Genomic DNA, 25,185 nt, shown 5'->3' on the forward strand with positions numbered 1-25,185 from the left:
GTTCAACGATTTACAACTTCGCATTTTGCTTCATAATTTTAAAAGTGTAAATTGAGTTTTTCTGAACAACCGATACGACAACCTCTCTGCTTCCCCCACTGGAGGAAACAACAACATATAGTTTGAGGCATGGTTGGCGTTTATTAACTTGGTTGGTCTCAACATGGCAGCCATTATGAGGGAGCAACCAGCCATATATAATACAAATAAGACTTTTCTAGGCCAGGGTTTTTTAAAGTGGGGTCTGTGACCCATTGCCAGGGGGTCCACAAAATAATTTGCTATACCATATTTCCAGACTTTCTTTCATTTTTTTTTTTTCATGTGAAACGTGCTAAGATTTATATTCCAAAGTGACTTATACTATAATGCATGTGATGTCAAACAAGCAAAACATAGACACTTAAAAGTAGACACTTCAAGGTTTCTATATTTTTCATGTCTGTGCGACAAGTATTTCATCTCTGCTGAGTTTTTGTTCACGGAGACCGAAACGGCAAGCACACTTTGTTTGTTTTCTTTATTTCACAAAAGAACGACGTTTTGCTGTTATTTTGAAGGTACACAAGTATTAATAGACCCTTTACCATTTTGAATGATGCCTTACTCTTATCTGATTTATAAATATAAAAAAAAAAAATTAGCCATTTTTGCCAATTTTTATTTATTTATACATTTTAAGTTGTTTCTGCTAATATGAGCGATCACGCCAGCGCCTCGCACAGCTGTAGCCTATTATTAAAAAGTACATTTACAATGGGGACCGTTTTTGCACCAGTAAATCAAGCATATTATGTTCATTACTCTCACCCACATTAACTTTGGGTTTAATCACTATTATAATTATGAGGGGGGACCTTGGAAATATTCTACCCTATAAGGGGTCTGTGACTCCAAAAAGTTAGAAAACCCCTGTTCTAGGCCACTGATTTGACTGGAGTCTTCATCCTATGAGTTCACATCCTCCTAAAATATTTGTCAAAAATATCTATGCATTCCTTGAGGTGTTAAACTTACGTTAAACGGAAGACTACATCGTGCTTCATAGTGCACATGGAGAAAAGAAAAAATCAATAGAGTGTGTTGAACAGCAAACATAACATTTGTCTTTAAGAACCCACAGTGTTTTTGTTCGGACAATCGTGTAATAATGTGATGAGGTTGTTGTAGCATTAGCCCATTTTAACAGGATCACTTAATTACAGCCACACAAAAGGCATCTCACTTGGATTCTTATATTGTTTCTATTCCAAATGAAAATATAATCTCTGGGTGAGAAGCCTGGTCTCTGGAAACTAAAAATAGGAAAACTCTAAACTGTAACTTAGCAACAGAGTCGGCCGCTTTGGTTTGAGGCCTGACTGCGTTTCGACTTTGCATCGCCTGGGAGCACCGAGGAACAGTACAAACGCATGACCCACACCGTTTTGTTCTTTGTAACTACTGAAAAAGCTACGAGCTTCGCAGGAGGAGGACAGTTTTAAGGTCAAGGAGCTATAAATGTATGTTCTTCTGTGCATTATTTGGGGGATTTAGGTGAAGAAACTCTGTAAGGTCTTCTGGAGGAAAGATGCTACTGGCAATAAGTGGGAGAAGATGCGATGAGTAAAGTGGCTTCTGATTAAACTCAAATGGCAAACATTGCAAATTGAATTGGTGACTTTTACGGAGGATGTTCATTAATTACTGAAGGCCTGTTCACACGGCACAGAGAAACTACACCGTTGGAATCACCTTCAGCCAATCAGAACCCATCCTGCTTTAAAGAGCTCGAGCATTTGAAGCGGCAGACGACAAAAATGCAGCGTTCGCTTAGAATAAATAAACAGAACGATATTGTGGTGTGGATGCTAATATAGTTATCTTAATATTTATCGCTCTTGGTGTGAAGCCTACTTGAATAAATCTGAAAAGAAATTTTCTAAATAATAAATAACAATAAACAATGCATAGATGGAATAAAGCAGCATTTGTGTTTAATGAAACAATATACAGGACATAATGTAAGGGCTTTTTATACATAGAGATTTCAGAAAAACTGAAGGCTGAATAAATGATTCATGCTTAAACCTTTTTTAGTATGACGTGCACTAATGATTCATAAAAACAAGAACAGATATTATGAAAGCAAATCAATAGTTATTTAATGTAGTTTTCTAAAAGCCGTTCATTAATTGATACAGAACTAGTTAAACTGACAAGTTATTAAATAAGGATGTCAAATTAAACACCCTTTTAATATTATAATGTTTTCACTTTGCTTTCTAAAGTCTGGTGATTACTTTATTCTATTGACAGAAATAGGCTTTAACAGTAAAAACATGTACCAAATCTGAATATAGTGTGTGAAAAGTGTTTTATTGTATCATCATAATATAGTTTATCATCTTCAGCTGCTCACTGGGGTTTTTATTCTCTGCAATATTCATTGTAATGCTGCTTAGTAACAATATTTAAGCGTATTATTTGAGCATTATACAAATTACTTATATACATTATTAGTGCATAGAAAAAGACAGTTAAGCTAATAGAAAGACATTTTTATTTTTTTTAAATGACAGTATAAACGCCAGTTATTTCATTTTGAAAACAATATTTTGTCTTTTTGTCACACAATATAAATGGGTCTTTGAAAAAATAAAGCCGTCTTTTGTTTTAGGAAGGGGTTCCCTTGTAAGGGGATCATGGTATTTTGTGGTCCTTGGTATCAAAACTTTTATAATCCACTGATTTAGTGGATTAAGATCTGGAACTTTACAAATTCAACATCTGCGAGTGGTGATGCCAAAATCTCTACCTTAGGGTCAGATGAAGAATCAGCCAAATTAGTAAAAGGAAGTGATGAGCTACAGACGGTGAAAGTGAAGAGAGAGAGAGAGAGAGAGAGAGAGAGAGAGAGAGAGAGAGAGAGAGAGAGAGAGAGAGAGAGAGAGAGAGAGAGGGAGAGAGAGAGAGAGAGGGGGAGAGAGAGAGAGAGAGAGAGAGAGAGAGAGAGAGAGAGAGAGAGAGAGAGAGAGAGAGAGAGAGAGAGAGAGAGAGAGAGAGAGAGAGAACGGGCTTCACCATGCAGAGCTCTGTTAAGACAAGCCCTAAATTGTTTCCCACAGGAAGTAAAGAAGGGAGCGGCACAATATCACTGTGGAAACGTCATAGGACCCAGCCCCGCAACCCACGCTCACTCTCTATTTATAAAACACCACCTTGGCCCAATCACTCTCTTCTATCTCTCTTCTTGACACGAAGGTGAAGTGTGACAACTGGATTATACATCATGAAACATAATACTAACTTAAAATGGCAAAATCGATCTAAAATAGATTCATAGTGATTATGACCATTTTCGTATATATATATAAATATAAACACCCACTGGTGGTGAGACAGCACCAAAAAAATAAAATAAATAAATAAATAAAAACGTGTAAAAAAAAATTAGATTTAAAGATGAATAAAAGTCCTGCCATTAAACAACTTTTCATAATTCTTTCTATTTTATTTTATAAATGTATATTTTCACACTAAATCTCCAAATAAATGTATAATAAACAAAGACGGTATATTTTAAATATTTTTAATGTTATTTTTTGTTATTATTATGAATGAAGGCCAGCATCACCAATGCCAATACTGATCTCTCTATTAAATGGATTTAATTTTTTTCTAAATTTCTGGGTATGAAATGAGTTATTATTTAACATTACAGTATACTTAAAAGCCATGATTTTTAATAGGCTCAATAATATTCTAACTTTTAATTTAAGCAAACTTAAATCAATCTTCACATAAACCCATTAAAATAAACCACATTTAGCTGTGCTTTAAATACACTAGCTGTTCCTTTTATATATAATTGCATATAGTGTATATAGCAATATAGTGATGTTTCTGTCTCTGTCAATATCAGCTCTCTCTCTCTCTTTGAAATGTTAGCTAATTTTTTCAACACTAAGTTTTTTTTTTTTTGCACATTAATTTTCACAAGTAAGAAAATTACAAGTTAAAACATTTGGTATCAATATTTTTACATGAGGATCGATCATCTTTACATAATGTCAGTATTGCAAGTATTGCAGAATTTCCTTAAAGGGACACTATGCAAGTCTGAGTGTTTTTTCTCTACGAGCTCCCCCTAGTGTCTGGTAGTATAATGCTTTCAAACACTCTGTCGTAAAAACGAACTGTTGTCCCTCCCCCCTTGCCACGAGCAACCCAGCTGATCATCTGTCAACCTAGCTGAGCAGAGGAACCGGCTATTTCAAAACCAGTTATGTCTACCGAGGCAAGTAAAGCAATACTTTCTTTCCAACTGATGGCGATTTTTTTATTTATTGTGTTGTCATGCATACTAGTATTTTTACCGGGAACGAACGGTATGAACGAGGCGAACTACTGCTTTCGTGTTTGTTTGTTTGTTTGTTTTTGGGAGAATGGGCATGAGCATAAAAAAATATATATATATCGGAGGCTAATATTTGTCTAAAGTTATATTAGCAAGGTCTATAAGTTCATCTGGTAGAATGATGGTTTACCTTTGCTTGTCTAAGAAAACATCAGAACGTTTTTTCTAGCTCGATCATGATATGTGCAACATTTTGCGCGTCTGATATTGCCTACTATCAGACGCGTTGACTTAGTGACATAAAATAAAAGTGTAAGTTACACAAATAAAACCGACAGAGGAACGGCCAAACAACTACAGAAATCAAACGTGTTTGCTATGACAATGCTAACATCAAAGTTATAGTATCTAGCGTACTAGTAAGCCCCTAACAGACAGCGATCATAATAAAAACCTTTACAGACAATAGCAAACATCCTGAGGTCGCAATTACTTGAAATTTAAATATTAAACACAGTTTATTCCAAAGATACTTAACTTACAAGTGCAACAGCAGGATCAGCATCCGTTTTGCAGGCTTCTGTTTCTCTCAGTTCTCACCATTCTGAAAAAGCCGGTCCGATATATTTACTCGAGTCTGACTTCTTGCTCGGTCAGTCTCCCGTTTCCTCTTTCGTTGGTCCTCCAACAAAGATTTCCTAGCTTTCTGCTTCTTTTTTACAGGCTCAGCCTCAGCCATAACTCAATCTATCGTTGCCCTTTGCTTATAGCTAGCCCGCCGGTGCTTGAATAGGGGCGTGTACGTGTGCAGTGCCGTCAAGCAATTCGTTACATCGCGAGACCTGATATCACGCGATACTTCCTGACACCGACCCGCGTCCCAAAGTTGCAAGTGAGTTTTTTCCGCTCTCGGGCACCAGGGGGGTGCGAAACCACCACCATTCAACCCGAAATAAGTAATATAACCATTCCACTGACTCCGAAGCTGTTCAGTTAAGGTTAAAAAGTTACCTAGAGCACCTTTAATTGACGTCATTGGTAGGTGTGGTAAAAAAAAAATAAAAAAAAAATTATTAAGGAATAATTTATATGACTAAAATTTAAAGGATTAGTTCACCCATGAAAATTCTGTCATTAATTTCTCACCCTCGTATGTTTTCAAACCCATAAGACTCGTTTATCTTTGGAACACAAATGAACAAAATCTGAGAGCTTTCTCTAAAGAGATTGTAAAACTAATCCATAGGAATCGAGCAGTATATTCCAAATTTTCTGAAGAGACTTGATCGCTTTGAACATCAGTTGCGGTAAACAGAAGCTCAAGCATGTTCCCTTGACGTGCGAGAACCAATGAGGTTCATTCTCGTGTTACGCATCACTTTTGAGCTTCTGCAAGAACCAATGAGGTTCATTCTCGTGTTACGCATCACTTTTGAGCTTCTGCAAGAACCAATGAGGTTAATTCTCGTGTTACGCATCACGTTTGAGCTTCTGCAAGAACCAATGAGGTTCATTCTCGTGTTACGCATCACGTTTGAGCTTAAGCAAGAACCAATGAGGTTCATTCCCGTGTTACGCATCACGTTTGAGCTTCTGCAAGAACCAATGAGGTTCATTCTCATGTTACGCAGCACATTTGAGCTTCTGCAAGAACCAATGAGGTTCATTCTCATGTTACGCAGCACATTTGAGCTTCTGGAAGAACCAATGAGGTTCATTCTCGTGTTACGCAGCACGTTTGAGCTTCTGCAAGAACCAATGAGGTTCATTCTCATGTTACGCATCACGTTTGAGCTTCTGAAAGAACCAATGAGGTTCATTCTCGTGTTACGCATCACGTTTGAGCTTCTGCAAGAACCAATGAGGTTCATTCTCGTGTTACGCAGCACGCAGAGTTTCCGCTAGAAAAAAATGGTGCCGGTCAAAGTGACCGGCAGAGGTTTCGTTTTCCGGACATTTTGATGATATGCCGGTCAAATATCGCCTCTTAATTAGGGGAGCGGGATTATTACACGATTTATTATTTATAATAATAATATTACCATCTTACGTGACAGTTCTCCATTACGGACGCGTCGCGACCGTTCAAAGCGGCACTAAAAGACTGCTTTAAAACTTTCACAGAGACCTCAAACAGAAAGCACAAAGCCTTTCTTTAAAACGAATTTCGTTTTGTATTAATTGTATCTTAATTTTAATCAGTGTTTCATTATCAAATTTTCTCGATTTAATAAATAAAAATTAAATATAGCAGACAATAAATAGGCCTAATCACGTCATGGAGGCGCCAGCGCCTGAACTGGAGCTAACGTTAAGCTATCATCCATGAACCGAAATTTAACGTATAAGGTAGCCTACTCGCCTCACACACCTAAAAAAAATTATCTACAGAATTATCTACATCTATTATCTACAGAAATCTCTACTTTTAAACAGAACCCTTCAAAACAAAATAAAACGATGTAATCCGTATGAAATGTGTATCTCTCTCCGGCGCGTTCACTACTGCGAAGATCGCGAGTCAGACTTCATCTTTGCAGCCGACACAGAAAACACTTGTTTATTAATAGACAATTAAAATGTCTCAGTGCAATATTTTACATATTCATAATCATTACTTTTGCTGGTTCTTTGTGACAGTTATGAAAAATTGAGTGTGAGGGATTTGTTCACTTCACACAAAAAGATCTTGGAATGAGATGGCTAACTGTAGTAGTGTTTAGTCCACTGCTTATAATAGCCTAATTTAGAGATCACTTTTTTTTTTCTTTACCGACTACCGACTAGAGAGTAAACTTGACGGCACTCGCAAGAAAATGGATAAGTAGCTACATAATAACATTCACAAATATTACACCATTTAAAAAATACATAGGCTACTGAGTTACTAAAACATTCTTTGTCAAATAACACACCTGTTTGTTCACAGTTTTAACGTTTGTTTCCATTTGTTTAATTTCAAGATCTGAGGTGAATTATCCATTGTTGCTTTTACAGCTACAAAGCTGGAGCACTAAATGATATTCAAACATTTCACGCTTTTAACATTAAATAAAGCACATAAAGTACCAGAGATTATCATTGCCAGTTTGCCACACTTTGTGTTTGATGGTCCAGCGCGACGTCGCAGGAAAATAGAAACCGTTTCTAAATTAGAAATGTCGCATGTCGCCGTCGCGTCTGGTTAGGACAAAAACTCTGATTAACATGCAAGATACCTTTTATCGCGTGTCGCGGCGTCGCGTCTCATGTAGTTAGTTAGGACACGGTGTTAGGCAATTTTAATCGGACAATTTGACCGGAGAGATTTAATTTTGTCGGACATTTCATTTTTTTTGAAAAAATTGGCAATTACCGGACAATGGAAACCCTGGCAGCACGTTTGAGCTTCTGCAAGAACCAATGAGGTTCATTCTCATGTTACGAAGCATGTTTGAGCTTCTGCAAGAGGTTTGTTCAAGAGCTATTACGCATCTTCTGAAAGAGGAATCTCCTGATCAAAACACAGGCAAAGAACAAGCAGAAAAAAGCGATAGCATTTGTAATCATATGCAAATATAAAATAATGTGATCATCAACATTAAACAGCATATAAATCAAAACTGCTTAATGTTACTGAATGAAATGTCGACCCAGGACGAGCTTTAGGACTGTGAAGCTTTAAGGGTATTGATGAACTCGATCTACTCCATCTGTGTTTTGATCATCGATCTGAATCCCATCTGGATGACGTCTTTGACAAAAACGCAATTTTCTCAGCTTTTTGTTTAACATGTTGCTTTTTTAATTAAACTTACCCACATTCAAGTGTTGATAAAATAAGAATACATGAAGCTAGAATAAAACCAGATATTCTGGGGGCCATGAAAACTTTGTGCAAATTATCAAAAACGCTGGCGGTGGCTGGCAACAAGTGCTGGCGGGGAAAGAGTTAATTGAAGAATTTTCATTTTTTGGGACAGCTAACCCTTTAAGTCTGTAATCACCAAAAATCTTGACAAATTTCCAATTTTGGGGGAATGATTCCTTCCATTTTAAAACCTTCAAATACACATAAACATCTATTTAAGCATGTCTACACACACAATATTAGTAAAATAACAACTTGCTCATGTTACGTGGAATTAGCATCTTTTGTCCCCTGAGCGCAGGTTTAGAGCAGGCCTGCTCTGTCTATAATGACAGTTTACGGGTGGTGTTCTTGGAAGTAAGCAATCTAAAAACACTCGCTGTAATCTAGACTAACGGTTCAGACTGGCTAGAGGACGGCCCCGTCTGACTCGGCACAAGCTAAACACAAGGTCACGCGCCCGTCCTGTCTAAAAGCTCTCTTGATGTTTCAATGAAAATCCGCGTGACTGCACACACACTTGCGCTCCACCTCGCCGGTCGGCTGTATAATTTAACACCCGTCTAGTCTGGCTGCGGGTGTGGTGGCCGCTTGACAGAGAATGGCAGAAATAACAGTTGGACGAAGTCACAGTCGCACACACACACACACACACACACACACAAGAGCCAAACCAGAGTCTGGACGGGATGACAGTGCTCCGGTCAGCGGGACAGTACGTCTGCGCAGGAGTTTAACAAGTTCACTGTGCTGTAGGGTGTAATCTGAATGCTGGGTGCTGCTGTGTCATGCCGGAGAATGCCTTTATTATAGATTTTCTATTTCTATAAATCAGAATTGGAAGCTGGTCCACATCTTTGACCAGCCCTGTGTCTCTTTTAAGCATCACAGGAGACTGTAAACAGACCGTATGCTCTCTGCCCATCTCTCTGCTCATCTCTCTGCTGGCATTTAACAATGCAAGGGTGTTTAGGGTGTTTGCTAGGGTGGTTACTTACTGGCCCGAGTCAAAAGAGCCCACCCACGAGTCTCTATGGCATTCTGGTATCTAGCTATGGCTCGGGTCCCTCCTTCAAATGTAAGTTTATTGTATTGTTCCACCCATTTTTCTTATTTGGAAGGTAAAAAACATAAAGGGATAGAGCGGACAAAAATGAATATTTTGTCATCATATAGACCTCATGTGCCAGAGAAACGAACTTTAGAATTGTGTGTTTGAACTTCTGTTTTTGCTGTAGCTCTGGATATTTCTATAACATCGCTGTCGAAGAGTAATTATCAGGTGATTTGGATTAACTTTGTATAGAGTTAACGAAAGTTATCATGAGCATTGTATTTTTTGAAGTGGATGTCATAACAAATTTGTGTTGTGTGTTGTGTGTTGTTGTGTTGTGTTGTGTTGGACTGTTCCCTATCTCAATTCGAGCCATTTTCAAAAAATGTCTAAAGACACATCTTTTTCGTCAGCACTTGACCAATTAATACTAACACTTACCTTTTCTATTGTATACTATTCGTTTAGTTTTTCTGTTTAAAAAAACCTTGCTATGTGTACTGTGCTAGACAGAGACTTGTTACAGCACTTGTATACTGTTGCCCTCTTGTTGGTCTGATTGCTTCTATTGTTCTCCTAATTTGTAAGTCTGCAAAAATGTGTTGTGTTTTTGTTTTGTGTGTTTTTTTGAGTGTCCTGTCATGTTGTGCGTTTTGTGTTGTCTACGCAATGAAAATCAATGGTTTCCAATACTGCGTTGTTTTGGACCACATTGACTTTCATTGTATGGACAAAACAGATGAAACAAAATACCATCTTTTTTTGATCTGCTGAAAAAAAAAAAATGACAATTAAAATTTGGGGGTGATTTAATCCTTTTAAGTCTGATCACTTCGAGAAGTCTCTCCTCAGCAAGTATGATTTGAGGAACTGTATCGTCCATGGCTGTAGCACAGACATTACAGGACAAGTTAAGCAACCAAGCAGGATACTTAATGTTTTTGATTTGAATAAACCCTTATATATGAGCAAAAGTTAGTGGTGTTTGCTTAAGACAAGCGTCACTATTACCAAGATATCTCTCCATGAGACATATCAGAAGAAGAAACAAATCCATCTTGTCTTTTGTCAACAAAGACTTCAATGAACCAAGTCAAAACAACCTCCCCCTAATGCATATCGCCCAGCAGATATAATGGAGAGCTACTCGCGCAATTCAAAACTACTGCTGACTTCTGTTAGCGCAGACAAAACACACACTCGCAGCGAGAGGCACGCACTCACCTGGTTTAGAAATGAGTTATCACATTAAGAGATCCGACATCTGTCTGAAGCCATTAGAGTTTCAACAGCTTTTCAGAAGGATCACATTATAAATACTTTCCTCCCATGAACACTGGGAGAACAACGAGAAAGAAACAAGAAACGCTGATCTATTCATGCACTAATGGAATCTCGTCTTTCATGGTATCTGATTAAATGTGTTACGGCTCAGCAGGAAACAAAGACAGTGTGTTTTAAGGATTCCACTGGAGGCGAGACCGAGACGTAGCGATGGCTAAAAGAATGCGGTTTGTTAAAAGCTAAACATGAGATTTCTAGCACACTTGATATGGATGCATATTAAGTTTGAAAGTAAAATCTCTGTTTTCTACCTTTATGACACACTGACAACCACCAAAACACACAGGTGGGAAAGAGAAAGCCACATGATGAATACAAGTTCATCACAAGTAGCTTTTCCACAAGCTGAGAGAAATATTAACATATGCAGGTGCACAGTGTCATACACACAAATGCAAAACACCATCATTATAACACACACACAACACTAAACCTAACAGCACAAGATGTAACAAAACCCCAATGTACATAACTGACGACAACAACACTAAGATGAACTACATAATTAAATAACTTAAACCTATTTAAATAAAAACAATCAAATCAAATGTAAAGCGTCACAATGCTACAAAATATTAATAATAACATACTGATGGTCCTAAAAAACTATTTCTTTCTTTACAGAAAAATATAATTTTCATGATCTGCATCGTAACCCTATTAGGCCTACTGTATCATATTTATCATTACTGTATCAACATGATCAAAACTTTGCTGAAAAACCTGTTGCACACAATCTACACCATGCCTTCTGTCATCTGATTGAAAGTTCATACTTTTTTTTTGTAATTGTGAACCACGACCTGAAGGGACAAGTTTTGTGTGTCTTTCTGCTGTGAAATCTTTACTGATTTTTATAAAGTAAACGTGATTCTTTTGGTTTTGAGGAGAAATATGATCTAGATATTTTTCAACAATTGTGAGATTCACTCAAGAAGACTATGCCCACTGTCATTTCCAAGCAGTCATATTTAGAAGTGGTCAGCTGTAAGTTTGCATGTGTATGTGTGAGAGTGTGTATGCTGCTCTGCTGTTTAAAGCCTCTTCTGTGCTCATAGTATTTGTGTGTACATGAGTGTGTGTTTCTGGGCTTGAGGCCACGGTAAGAGCCTACACACACGTCCGCCACACACCCACCATCCAGCGGAAATGAGAACCATTCCATCCTGCCACCAAACACACACACACACACAACTGCATGTACACTTTACAACACACACCCCACCAGAATGTACTTTCTATCCATCTTCCTATGACTCGTCTCACTGTTTTTGACACACACACACACACACACACACACACACACACACACACACACACACACACACACACACACACACACACACACACACACACACACACACACACACACACACACACACGACAGCTGTACGGCTTTCACCAGAGTGGATAGAGACCAAACCCTCTTTGCGGTGAATGGTTAAGTAATAAAAAACAAATATAATTATTTCTTACATAATTGAACACAAATCCGCACATCCTTTAGGAACGAAAGTAGAGCAAGAACTTCCTCCAAGAATCCTCACACACACACACACACACACACAGAGGCGTTTGTTAGGAGTGTCTCCTCTTCCTAGTCTCTCGTTAAGGCCTGCTTCCTGTTCCGGCTCCTCCCACGAGAGAACGAGGCATGGAATAGCACTCATGGGGGCGAGAGAGGAGTGGAGGGGCGGACAGCCAAATAAACTTTTCTCCAGACACACTCTTTCATTCAGGACAGACCTGCAGCCGTCAGACCACGTCTCGTATAACGCTCTGCTCTTTTAATGCGCGCAGCTGAGAGGAAGTCTGGCGACCTGAACGAGAGTCATTAACACACCTTCGACATATTTATTAATTGCGTCAACCTGGCTGTAGTTGTTTTATGCAATAAACATATCAGTTCCGACTGAAATAGAACAACCGCAGATTTTTTCCACCGAGGACACGCAAATTGATTCCAGGTGTTTAAAGACAATAACATAATCCCAGCCAGCATTCATAACTAACTTAAGATCACGCATATATGGACAGTCAATGCAACTGTGATTCAAACGGCATAATCTATTCCAGGACAGATGTTCAGTGGAAGATAATGTCTCATTTGGAAAATATTTGATGTTCGACATTCCAATGGAATAAAAAAAAGATTGAAACAATGACAGACAAAACAGCTCTGCTCTAAATCCTGAGCTGCCTCACTGTCTACTCCCTACATAGGCAGCACACTTGCCCAAACGAAAGCACACGTGGCAGCAATTTCACACCTGACACTTTATTCATTAGACTTAACACAATGTCCACCAGACGCGAGGTGATGCTGCAACATGCGATAAAAGCGATCTTTTCCATGTTAATCAGAGTTTCTGTCCACGAGTGACAAGGGATTCTCTATTTTAGGGTGTGTTCACACTTGCAATTCAGTTCTCTTGGTTCTTTTTGTCCAGACCACACTATGCTGTGTGACCTCAATGCTGTGTGCTGGGCTAAATGAGACAGAGGCCTGCATTTACCTGTACTGGGCGACATCAAAACTGTGACAAGAACCACCAGATATTCTTGAGCTTTCTGTCCTTTTTAGGGTCGCATCTTGTGACATCAGGTCCTGTTTTTGGTTCATTAAGATGTAGTTGGTCCATGTTGCATCGAACCACACCTGAAAAGGTGGTTCTCGGTCCGCTTGTTTAGTGCGCACCAGGGTTCGGATCACAGCGTTCACACAAATTAAAATGAATCACACTAACAGAGAAATCACACCAGAGTTCGTTTTAATCGAAACAAACCTGCCAAATGTGAACACACCCTTAGAAACAGTTTCCGTTTGTCACGGCTGTAACAACAACAAACTATGACAATAATAATCTCAGGTACTGATTATGGGCTTTTTTAATGTTGGAAAAATGTTTGTATATCATTTTATGTGCACTTTATAACCATACTGAAAAAAAACAATGGAAAATTTACCTCAGATCTCAAATAAATGAAAGGAAACCAGAAAGTTCAAACTGTGAACTCAAAGGTATTCTATGACAAAGATTGTATCAGTCACTCTGTATTTATTAATAATGTAATATTTCTGAATTTGATTGTGTACTTATCCATTCGCTAGCGAGTGTAGTGCGTTTGCAGAGAGATTCGCCCATACACTCTTCTGATTGGTTATGATTTTTGATTGATATTTTCGGGTCTCATAGGCATGTCGCATCCAGTGTGGACAGACAAATTGCTTGTTTCTGGAATCTTATTGCATCGCGTCTGGTTAAGACTCAGTGTAACTCAGAATAGAGCCTAGTTTGATGTTCTCATCATGTCACTAAGCTAACGATGCCATGCTCTAAAAAACAAAAACAAATAATACAAAAATAAGTGCGTTGTGAAGCGTGACAAACGCATCTTGAAGCTCATGTGAGAAGTGACGCCAAGGCCAATATATTGGCTTTTTTTTAATTATCACCATCGTTGATAAGGTTTGCTGTTTGTTTGATAAAAGTCGTGCCATCGGCCACCACAAAAACTATACAGGTCGCCCACTATTTATGTCAAGTGTACACTCGACCCTCTTGTGAATGTGTATCCGGCAATGGTTTATAGTTAAATAAGTGTAAAATATGATTTTTTTGTTATTGTTGTTGATGTTTTGTATTGTTTTGACACACGGCTCCGCTTCAGAAGACATTGATTCGTCCACTGGAGTCTTATGGATTACCATCATGATGGCTGTATGTGATTTTTGGAGTTTCAACATTCAGCTCATCGATTCACTTGCATTATATGGGCTCACAGAGATGGATTATTTTTCTAAAAATCTGTTTGTGTTAATCAGAAGAAGAAAGTTTCATATATCTTGGATGGCATTAGGGTAAAAGAGTAAATGATGAGAGAATAAAAAAAAAAATGGAGGAGCATCGCTTTAATCTGCAGTCTAAATAGCCAGTGTACTAGTTTTCAGAACAGAACCTGCTTGAGAATTTTTCGATAAAAAGAGCACTCACTTTTTCAAAGGGTCGATGACAGTCTTCTGAATCTGATTGACCTGCATAGACAGAAAAACAAAACAAAAAACAAACACATTAGCTGAAAAAGATGAATCGCTAATAGCTGAATGACAACCATCAAAATAAATTACATTGATCATTACGGTCGAACACAACAAAATCAAAATAAATAAAAAACTGACATCCAAAAAACTTCTCAGTGAAGCTAATTGGCAACAGGATATGACATGACCCCCACATTTAGAAGATCAACAGCTGACGCCCCTTCCCTATCAATGCGGAGCGCGTTTGGCGTTCAGAGAAGTATGGAGGAAAAGTTTGTGACGTTGTTTCTTTATTGTGCTCCTGGCCTGAGGAAAGCAGCGAAAAAGACGTGCATATTAATCGAGCAGTGAATACAAAAGGCTGGAATCGTCGAGGGACGGCACATGAAAGCACAGCCCCGACTGGAGTTGAAAACGCTGAAGAGGGTGGGCCGCCGTACAAGATGAAAGTTCTTTGCAAACAAACATTTTTAACAATAACAGTTTATATATTCCCCTCGTTCCTCCATGTGGTGTCAGGGCTGGAGAGGAGAAGAGAAGAGGAGGGGGAGGAAGAGGAGAGGAGCGAAGGGGGGTGTTTGAGTTAAATGGGTGTAAACGAACGTCGCATTGCCGCCTCAAGCCCCAAACCAACAAAGTCTTAAAAGTTGCCACACAATTAAAATCTTAAACTTGCAAAACATCATTTACATTGCAGATCTGAGATGTCAATAGGATGTGGTTGGCTGACAGAATGCTAACCTAACCTGGCAAACAATGCAAGAGGAGAGCAAACAGGGAACGTTAAACCCGAGCACAAGCTGACAGGCCCATCAGAGGGTTGTAGCTTATGGAGCTAATCAACAACTCACTCACTATTGAGAGCAGAGTCAGTCACTGAGAGCAAATAAAACTCGACCCCAGAACACAACGATCCATTAAAGACGAGCTAGCCTTCTTTCAAATGACTACTTTAATACACAAAGTCAAAAATAGCCTGAACAAACAAAAAGATTAAACAAAACTAAAATATAAGAATTCAGAATGGTGGCGAGACAAAAATGCCTTCTTAATAAATACATAAATAAATAGACCCAATTTACTTTCTTTATAAATATTTCTGGTCTTAACATATTATTGTAAACTTAGGGTTAAGTTATAGTTGGACATTAACCCCTAACCTAAGTTTACAGTAATTTAATAAGACCAGAAACATTTATTAAGAAAGTAAATTAATACATTTATTAAGAAATAAAATAGTAAATTAATAATTATTCATTTATAAATAGGTTTAGGTTTAATGTACAATTACAACTAAACCTAACTATAAATAAATAATTATTAATTGACCCAATTTACTTTCTTTATAAATATTTCTGGTCTAAACATATTATTGTAAACTTAGGGTTAAGTTATAGTTGGACATTAACCCCTAACCTAAGTTTACAGTAATTTAATAAGACCAGAAACATTTATTAAGAAAGTAAATGAATACATTTATTAAGAAAGAAAATAGTAAATTAATAATTATTTATTTATAGATAGGTTTAGGGTTAATGTACAATTACAACTAACCCTAACTATAAATAAATAATTATTAATTGACCCAATTTACATTCTTAATAAATATTTCAGGTTGTACACTTAGTTGTAAATCAACCCTAAACCAAACAAACAAACAAATAAATACATTTTTCTGGTCTTAAAATAAATTATTGTAAACTTAGGATTAGCTATAGTTGTACATTAACCCTAAAGGGTTAGGGTTAACCCTAAAATAAATCAATACAATTTACTTCTTAATGTATTATTGTAGACCATAAACTTTACTGTAAATCTGAACAAAAAACAAACAAAAAAACAATCATAAATAAATCCTCAGTGAATACTTCACCTCAAATATGCTTTTCATTGACACTGTTGTATTCTAGGTAGGAAAGTGTACTAACTTTATTAAGACCAAAATTGCTTGGTACGGTGGAATGGGTGTAAAATCCGATAAATTATTTTAATGCAATAAATATTTAAACAACATCATAGTTTAAAAAATATATTTTATATATTTTCAGGCATTTGAAAAGTAAATGAAAGCATCTCTTTTTACTGTAATCGTCGTATTAATAAAACCTAAATAAATAAACGTTGACATCAGTTCGTTTTAATAAAGATCGACCTCTGTCATGAGTTGCCCCATACATGAAGAAACAACCAAATATAGATAAAACATTACATTCAAGTGGATTTATTTCTCAGTTGACAAAGGCGATAGTACATCGAAATGGAACGGAGAGATACAGCAGATGGTGGGAATGATGGGGAAGTATATCCATATGATGAGAGAACAGCCTGAGGAAAACACTCCAGTGAGAGTGTGTGTGTGTGTGAATCAGGGGCCAGAGATCAACCGCACACACAATACATAACACCCAAAAATACATACAATGCATACAAACCCTGGAAAAATCGATATTCCTCCTCACCATCATGGCTGCTAGTTATTAAACATTAAAGTCTCTAGAGCCTTAAAGCTGCTAAAACATGACTTAAAAATACCCGGTGAAGGCCTAAAATGAAGCTTCACTTATTATCATAACATTTTCCTGCCTATTTGTATCCACCCCGGGGCAATCCATCTTACCCTCGACTGAGAGCTAAGACAACAGCTTAGTTATCTTTATATAACAAAAATATGATTTGCTTGGCTACCGTGACAAAACCTCTCAATCTGAAGAACAGGGGGAGTTTTTGCAGGTTTGCTATGTGATTCATGAAGTCTTATTAACCATTCAAGCATCCTAAGGAGGGAAATTCACACCAGCACACTGCAAAATGCAGAGCTGAAAAATCAGCTGTGCTAACATCTCCAGTCGCCCACGGATAGAGCGCCGTTCGCCTGCCAAGTGCCCATACAGTAGAGTATGAGAAAACGGTGCTCAGGCGAAGAGGAGAGCGCTGCAGAAAGCATTTGGCTTTGGTGAATCTGACAGAGGGGTCAGCGGAGAGCAAGGATATTTGCATCAGGCTTCAATCTGCTATTTCTGAGATCTGCCGAGCTGCGGATTGCATTACAGCTAGAGGCACTCGTGGTGTATCTCACACTGCATCCACGACGTGTTTGACTGATCAACTATAGTTGGCTTTGATTATCAGCTGACGGCAGTAAATTACTGTAAATCTCATCAGGACAACAAAAGAATAGATTTGTATTATGTAAATGGGGGATCATGTAGATAGATAGATAAACAAAATAAGGTTTGAGGAACACAAAAGGTACTCAAAAAAAAAAAAAAAAAAAAATCATAAAATCTTTGTGTTGCAAATCTGAAGTTGTTTGATAGCCGAGTCTGAAATTGATGTCATTATTCACAGGTAATCTTCCTTTCTAGTGAGCTGTTAACACGAGAACGCTGAATCCGTGAATAAAACTAGAAAGCAAACCAGTCTAATTTTTGAGTATCGATCAGCCAGTTTATTATAATGACCTGGTTGCATTGGTTGTGGAATAAACAGCTGACTGGGAGAAAGATTATCAGTGAATAACAACTTAAATTTCGGTCTGTTTCTCACACAAAGCTGCAATATAATTTGACTGGACTTGGAAAACAGAGAAAAAAAATCAGATTGACTACTTTTATGGTGATTTATGGTGATGATGCTGCATTTTTTTTGTCAATTATTGGTCACTATGAACCAGGAATTTATTTAATTTTTGGCACAGAAGAAAGTTGTGTGGGTTTGGATTTGCATGAAGGATAAAAGTCAATGACAACAGCATTTTCCTTTTTAGGCATACTAACCCTCTCAAGATTCTCATAAAGAAAACACCAAGACATCTGAATGATTGACAAGACATGCTAATGCATTGGGTAACATATCCGATCTTAGAACAGATAAAAGGTGTGATGCATACAAAAAAAAAACCCAGTGTATTTCCCCTAAAAGTCATAATTAGCCTCCAATGTTCTACAGTAAAAGTCTGAAAATAGTAAATAGCTGAGCTTTGAATGGTCAAGCAGAATGTGTCAAAGTAGAAATCATGCATCATGTTATAATGCTTGCTTTGAGCATCATGTTATACCTCTTCACGCTGGGAGCAGTGCCGAGGCTTGGCGTTTCACCCCATAGAGCTCAATGCATTGGGAGTGTTGGCACGAGTCACGTGATGGATCCAGTTTCCAGGGCGGAGGTTGTAGGCGATAGACCAGAGAAGACGAGCGCTACTCTTCTGACATGCAGTCAGTGCTGAGCGTATCGCTTAAGGGCTCTTAACCACTTTCAAAAGAAAGGACTGACTCCAATGTGGGGAAATGAGAGGGGAGAAAGACAACGATCAGTGTCAGCAGGAAACAGAAGATAGCAACGCAGAGATGGGACTCATTTGAAGATGCATGTGCACGCTGAGTGTGGAAGGGCGTGGGGTCTGCTGTGAGAAAAACTTACTCATACCCAATCTGCTGGAGGGAAGACAGAACGTACTTCTGCCAAAGTCAGAAACGCAACTATTTTTCTCGGCCAAAAGTAGAAAATAAACACGGGTTAGAAGGTGTTGCAAGGCAGAAATGAAGTTGGTCTATGGTTCATTTTTGAGATGTACAAAACAGAGATGAAGTTATACATAAACATTAACCAACTTTGCTTCATATGGTCATATGGATGGCAATTGGGAAGACAAACAAAATTAGTTATTTGAGGGGGGGGGGGGGGGGGGGGGTTGCACAGGTATTTTAAATATATACAGTCACATTAGCGAAATGTTGGTGAAATTTTGTAGGCAAAAAAGGTTCAAGGTTCAATGTATGAAGCACAGCTCACACCAAAGTCATTTTCTAACAAAGCAGATTTCTATTAGTCAACGTGGCAAATTCGTGTGTACAACTTGAACCCATTGCAAAATCTGGCTGGGGAAATCATTCGGCCTAACCCTCATGCAAAATTACATTGATTATTTCGCTGTGAAAATTTGCAAACAACAGTAAATGTGACTCATTGTTCTAGTCTTGCTGTTTTTAAGCTTCTCACGCCATGAGCGCTGCGGTAAATTCTGGGTCAAGTTAAGAACAATCTCTGAGGGTGGTTTCAAATAGTCTGTAATCATTTGGATGGATAACCAAAGTTTGTAGGTTTAAACCCATAAAATGCTTGAGTCATCACCACTGTCCCCTTAAACATGACGCTTGACGCTTAACCCTGGATGTTCTTAAAGGGGTCCTATTACGCTCTTTTACGAGGTCTTGACTTTGTTTTTGGGATGTACTAGAATCCCAGTGTGATTGGTTAGCTGGCCCACTGTGCTGTGATTGGTTAGCTGGCCCAGTGTGCTGTGATTGGCAGCGTGTGTTCCGGAAATGTCCCGCCCCTTACCATAACCGCGAGCTCTACTCAGATGCAAATATTAAGGATGTGTAACTAATTCAAGCCTGCTTCAGAATTAAGAATGTTAACAAACAAGAGGATCGTCCAGAACGGATTTAACGTACGGATTTTGCAAGCATGGATTTCACAGGACGCTTCAGAGTGCTATGTTTTTTATTTATTTATTATTTTCTTGTACATTTTAGATGCGACGTTCTACACCATTTAATCATAATATTTGTCGGAAAACTATGGTTATACAAAGAGTACTGTAATGTAACCGACTACTGCAGCAAGCCTAACTATGTCCCTTTAAAGGCTCCTTAGAATGCGTTATGAATTTCCCGTGCATTTCCGAATTAGGATTTAGGCTTCGGGCACATCCCTAGTTGAGTGAGTGTAAATGTGAGCTTTTGGGGATGTGTGTGGACATTTTTTAAATGTTTTGTCTAATTTGATCATGCTTTAGTTACCAATACAAGTGCAGTACACACAAACATATTTTACCATAATGAAATCCAATCTGCAGAATTCCACTGATTTCCCCCCCCACAATTAGTACAGAAATATGGAAAGATAAAAAGCGTACAGATTCTGTGTGGGCCTAGAGGTGAGTGAGCCAGATCTAGTGGCGGCAATATACGCTTAAAACATAAACATGTCTCACATTCACTTGCTTATTATGCAAATAAGTATCACTGCCTAATAAGAAGCAGCTTACAAAGCCCAAATACTTCTGGTCGAAGTGGGGGCGGAGCATATGATATTTAAAGATGGTAAAAAGTAACTTTTTCCTCATTAAAAAGTTTTAGCCTCAATGAATGAATAGTACTTAAGGAAAAAGTTAACTTACATGAGATTACAGTCCTATCATATATTTTACATGGAGCGGGTCGCCTCATGGGAGCATGCATTTTGAGATCAGTTGAATATTAATCGGTACTGGACACTTTCGTTAATGAAATAAACATCATAGCTGACTGCAAATACTGAGACAACCGTATCGTATCGAAAATATGTGTGTGTGATGCTGCATTCACATAACTAGGTGTCAGTATAAGCCTAATACCTATTGGCCAACACAATGTGAACAAAAATAATAATGAGCGCACCAAAGCGGTCATTGGATGTATCCGATTAAGGTGTTTGATTAAGGTGTTAAACTCTGCTGGAAAACGGCCCTCCAGGATCATAGTTCAAAAGGTCTGATATAGAATGAGGCTTGAATGGTATTTGAGGATATTTCACAGCTGTGATTATTGGATGGTCAGACTTTGTGCTGAGAGCCAGATCAGCACTAGCCTGTCCCAAAAAAACTAAAACAATGGAAAAACGCCACAAACCTGCGACTAAAATAAAAGTAAACTGTCAGCTGAACCAAGCACTTATTAGCCATCAAAATGGCAGATTTCAAAATACATTCTGAGATAAATGGGAATGACAACATATACTAATAATTTATAATTTAACATAATTCTTTTCATAAGATTCATAATTCAGATTAAGCATTTTTTAACTGATTGTATCAGCTATCTTAAGCACGATCCTTCATTTTCCGTCAACAGTCACACAGGTGTCGTGTAGAAGGTGACGGTATGCACCTTCAAGTGGTTTGGCCACAGTGTTGCCAAGTCCGCGGTTTTCCCGCAGAATTGGGCTACTTTTAAGTTGTTTTTTTAGTAATCTTTTTTCCGCGGGTTGATTTCCACCCCCGCATGTACGATTCCAGCGCTTCCAGCGATTCCTACCCCTCCCAAAACACCCCCCAGATGAACAAATTCAGCCACCCGATGGAGAAAATCGCATTGGGCTATTTTTGGGCTACTTTTGTTGCACAGACCTGGCAACCCTGGATTGCAAAACCACCATTAAAAGGAAAAGAAGAAGCTCAAATGTGCGTGACTCGTTAGAACCAGTGATGTCTGTTGTAGCGTGCCACACACGCACACTCGAGCTTCTATGTTAAGCATGTTTGATGGGTACTTTTAGTCTGGCTATCACCAGACCAAGCTCAATCTTTTAAGATTGAACATTAGTCTGGGGAGTCTGCTCTGTATTTTCTACTGCACAAGAGGCGTGATCAACGGGCATAGTTCAAATGACTCTGTACGCAATTGGATAGTCCTTCAACCAATCAGACCAACGATCCAGGTGACGTACTTTTGCAGCGAAAACTCCAGGCAGGAACAAAAGTGTTGGTTTGGAGCATTGATCAGCGGTTTGCAGAAGCACCAATGGCATCCAGCGATTTTTGCAGGTTGTGCAAAAAAAAAACATGAACTTGAGTGGTATTTACACCCACTCGAGCGATTTGTTTGCTAAACTAAAGAAGCCATTGAGCATCGCTGAGAGGTTAAAAGGAATTGGATTGGATTAAACCCGCCAATAGCGCACCAGGTGGATAAGCCAGTTTGTGATTGGTCCCCGCAAATTTGTAACGCAAGCAGGATAGAAGAATGTACAGGTTTCCAGCCTGATCTGCAGGGCGAAATCAAATCGCCGGCAGATCTGGGTTTACCCAGTCTAGGGTACTTTTGTATCACTCAAAAGTAATTTATTTACGGTTTATTTTTATCTCCAATCAGACTGTCTGAACCGTTTTTGCCAAAACATGTTGCTATGGGTTGCGTCTTGCTTCGGACTGACAGACTGGCATTCTGGCACCGCAAGCTTCAAATGCTTTCTAATCATATCCATATATTTTTTCAATTTCTCTGCTTATTGTACATATAAAATGCAAGTTTACATCAGTAGTCCCATATTCATAATTGACCACACAGTCTATTTAAAAGCTCTACCATTGTAGCAGATGTTTGCATCTACCACTGTCTTATAAATAATGCAGGCCTATAAATATAATTACTAATTGTTATGTTGAATTTACTCTGTACTGATAGATGCCCCCCCTTTTTTCATCTGAGCCTCTACCCCTATATACATTGGATTGATTTTAATAATTTTAATGTACTTGAAGTGTGCACCAAGCACTAGGAAAATACAAGTATCGGATCAGGACTTGGTATTGGCAGATACTCAATATTAAATGACTCGGATCGGGGACACACAAATCTTGATCGGGAAACAGTTCTTTTTCAACGAAATCTCACCTTCTCCTGATTGAACGCATCCATTCTCTTCATGGCTGTATCCAGAGCGTTCATGGACTCAAGGAAAGCCTGATCCTGCTCACACAACGGATTACCCAACAAGTCCCCTGAGATCTTCACTCCTGCTTTAGACATTGCTGGAAAACAAACAAAACCAGTTAGCATTTATCCTAAAAACAAAAGGAATGGCCACAACAGCAGAAAAAATGTCTGGACGGTCCATTCCCCCCCCCCCCCATCGGCGGGACTTAATGTCATCTACAAACAGAATAATGATGACTGGTTTAAAAAGATCAGCAGTCACCATCTGCAAAGGTGGCAAGTACTTAAGAGTGCTAAGTGGTTTTAAACATTCAAACATATGGCAAAATGGGACTCTTGTTTATTTGCACACTAAACCATGAATAACATAATATAATATAATGATGATACTATTATTGTCGTGGGGTTGCAGAAATACTATAGCCTATTAGTATTATTATATTAATATATCATAATAATATAATTATTATTATTATTATAATGATTATTTTTATGTTTACAAAATGAACGTGTATCATAGTTCTCAAATTTAAAATGGAAGACATCCATATTCATCATACAGGGACCGAAATGAAGAAACTTTCCCCTTCTTTCTTGACTTTGCCCCAATTATCTGAAGTAAATCAAGTCTTTCCTGTGTTTGGGCTGTGGGGTGTTGAGGGCTGGATGTTTTATCTGGCTTCCTGCCTCGTGTGCGTCTGATCTGGATTGACGCTGACGTGCTCATCTGATCAGCATTCTGATTTTAAGCAGCTCTGGCAAAGAAGGCGACGGACTGTAATTGGCGTTGGCACTATTGAGGCATCACTACACGATCAGAGCTCTTTAGTGAATATTCATCATCTGTCAACTCTCTAACGACCCCTTCCAACCTGCATGGAACAAAGTTGTGGAGCGGCGCTGGAAATCTTTGTTCTTTTTGTTCTGTTTTGCCTGGCATCTTACAGATTTGAAAAATCTCTGACCTGCCGATACGCATGGGAAGCATTTCAATATACTTATGTTAACTAATAGACAAAAGGTCCATGTCTGTTGATACGTAACATGCACATACACCGCTGATGTGCCTCCATGTGGTGAAGGACTGATGAAGCAAGTGCAACTGAGCTGTGTGGCACACATTATGTGGCACACACTGTAACCTGACAAATGAGTTTCCTTTATAGCACAAAAATGAAAAGAGAGAAAATTATCCTCATGCTTTATTTCCATCTGATTGACATTCAGCAAAATGCGGTTCCTTGTCATAGCTAGGCCTGCACAGAGTTGGAAATCAACAGAAAACTTTAAGTTCTATTAGATATCTGTGGAAATCGGCATTCACCTCTTGACCTTTATATGTTCATTATTAAACATGTCGACACGTTCCAAGGAATGTTTGAGGTTCAAAACAGGCATTTGCGGCATTATACCTGCCTGATTCATTCAGAAACACTCAAATTGTTTCCAAAGTATAGCCTCGGGTTTAAACATTACACAAGTCTGTATGAGACAAGGCCTTGATTATGTAAAGTTTCATTGTCATGACAACATAAATGATAAAACCGGTAAACCTGGTAACTTTCACACAATATGCAGTGATACTGGAAAGCACCGTTTACTCCTCACACACACACATGGAATTAAAGGCTGGAATACACTGCAAAACGTTTGCCCCGATTTGCAGTCTGGACATTAGTTAGCGAAAATCTACAGGCTGGCTCTGACTATCAGAAATTCATAGTGTGTGATGGGAACAGAGTCTGATTATTTAGCTTTAGACGATGACTCCATCCAGTCAGAGGATATTAATCATGTCTGATATTTTGAGCTGATTATAGAACACATATTGATATAATTTGTCATTAATCTCCTAGCAACAATGTGCACATTTCATTTGAGTTTCTTGTGTTTGAAATGACTTGAAAGTCTAGAAGTTTGTGATCCTCAGTTGTTAAGTGTATGATGTCCAGTTTCTCCAGACGCTAATCTACATAAAAAAATATGGGTTTTCTTTTTACACAGGGTATCTGCAGAGTGTTTAATATCAAACTGAAGACTGTTTAAGACCTGCACAAATAAAAATACTACCATATG

General features: G+C 38.3%; 1 protein-coding gene across 1 annotated transcript in view; it reads right to left on the reverse strand.

The window, feature by feature from the left end:
* Positions 1 to 25,185, reverse strand: part of bin3 (bridging integrator 3) — a 59,450-nt gene that overhangs the window by 12,636 nt on the left and 21,629 nt on the right. Inside the window, exons 5-6 of the mRNA XM_079896231.1 lie at positions 23,068 to 23,204; positions 14,583 to 14,623 (exon numbers count right to left, since the gene is read on the reverse strand). Of these exons, the coding sequence (XP_079752357.1) occupies positions 14,583 to 14,623; positions 23,068 to 23,204 (178 nt within the window). The remainder of the gene's footprint in view (positions 1 to 14,582; positions 14,624 to 23,067; positions 23,205 to 25,185) is intronic.

The sequence above is a fragment of the Squalius cephalus genome (assembly GCF_949319135.1).
Source record: "Squalius cephalus genome assembly, chromosome: 16".
Taxonomy (NCBI): Eukaryota; Metazoa; Chordata; class Actinopteri; order Cypriniformes; family Leuciscidae; genus Squalius; species Squalius cephalus.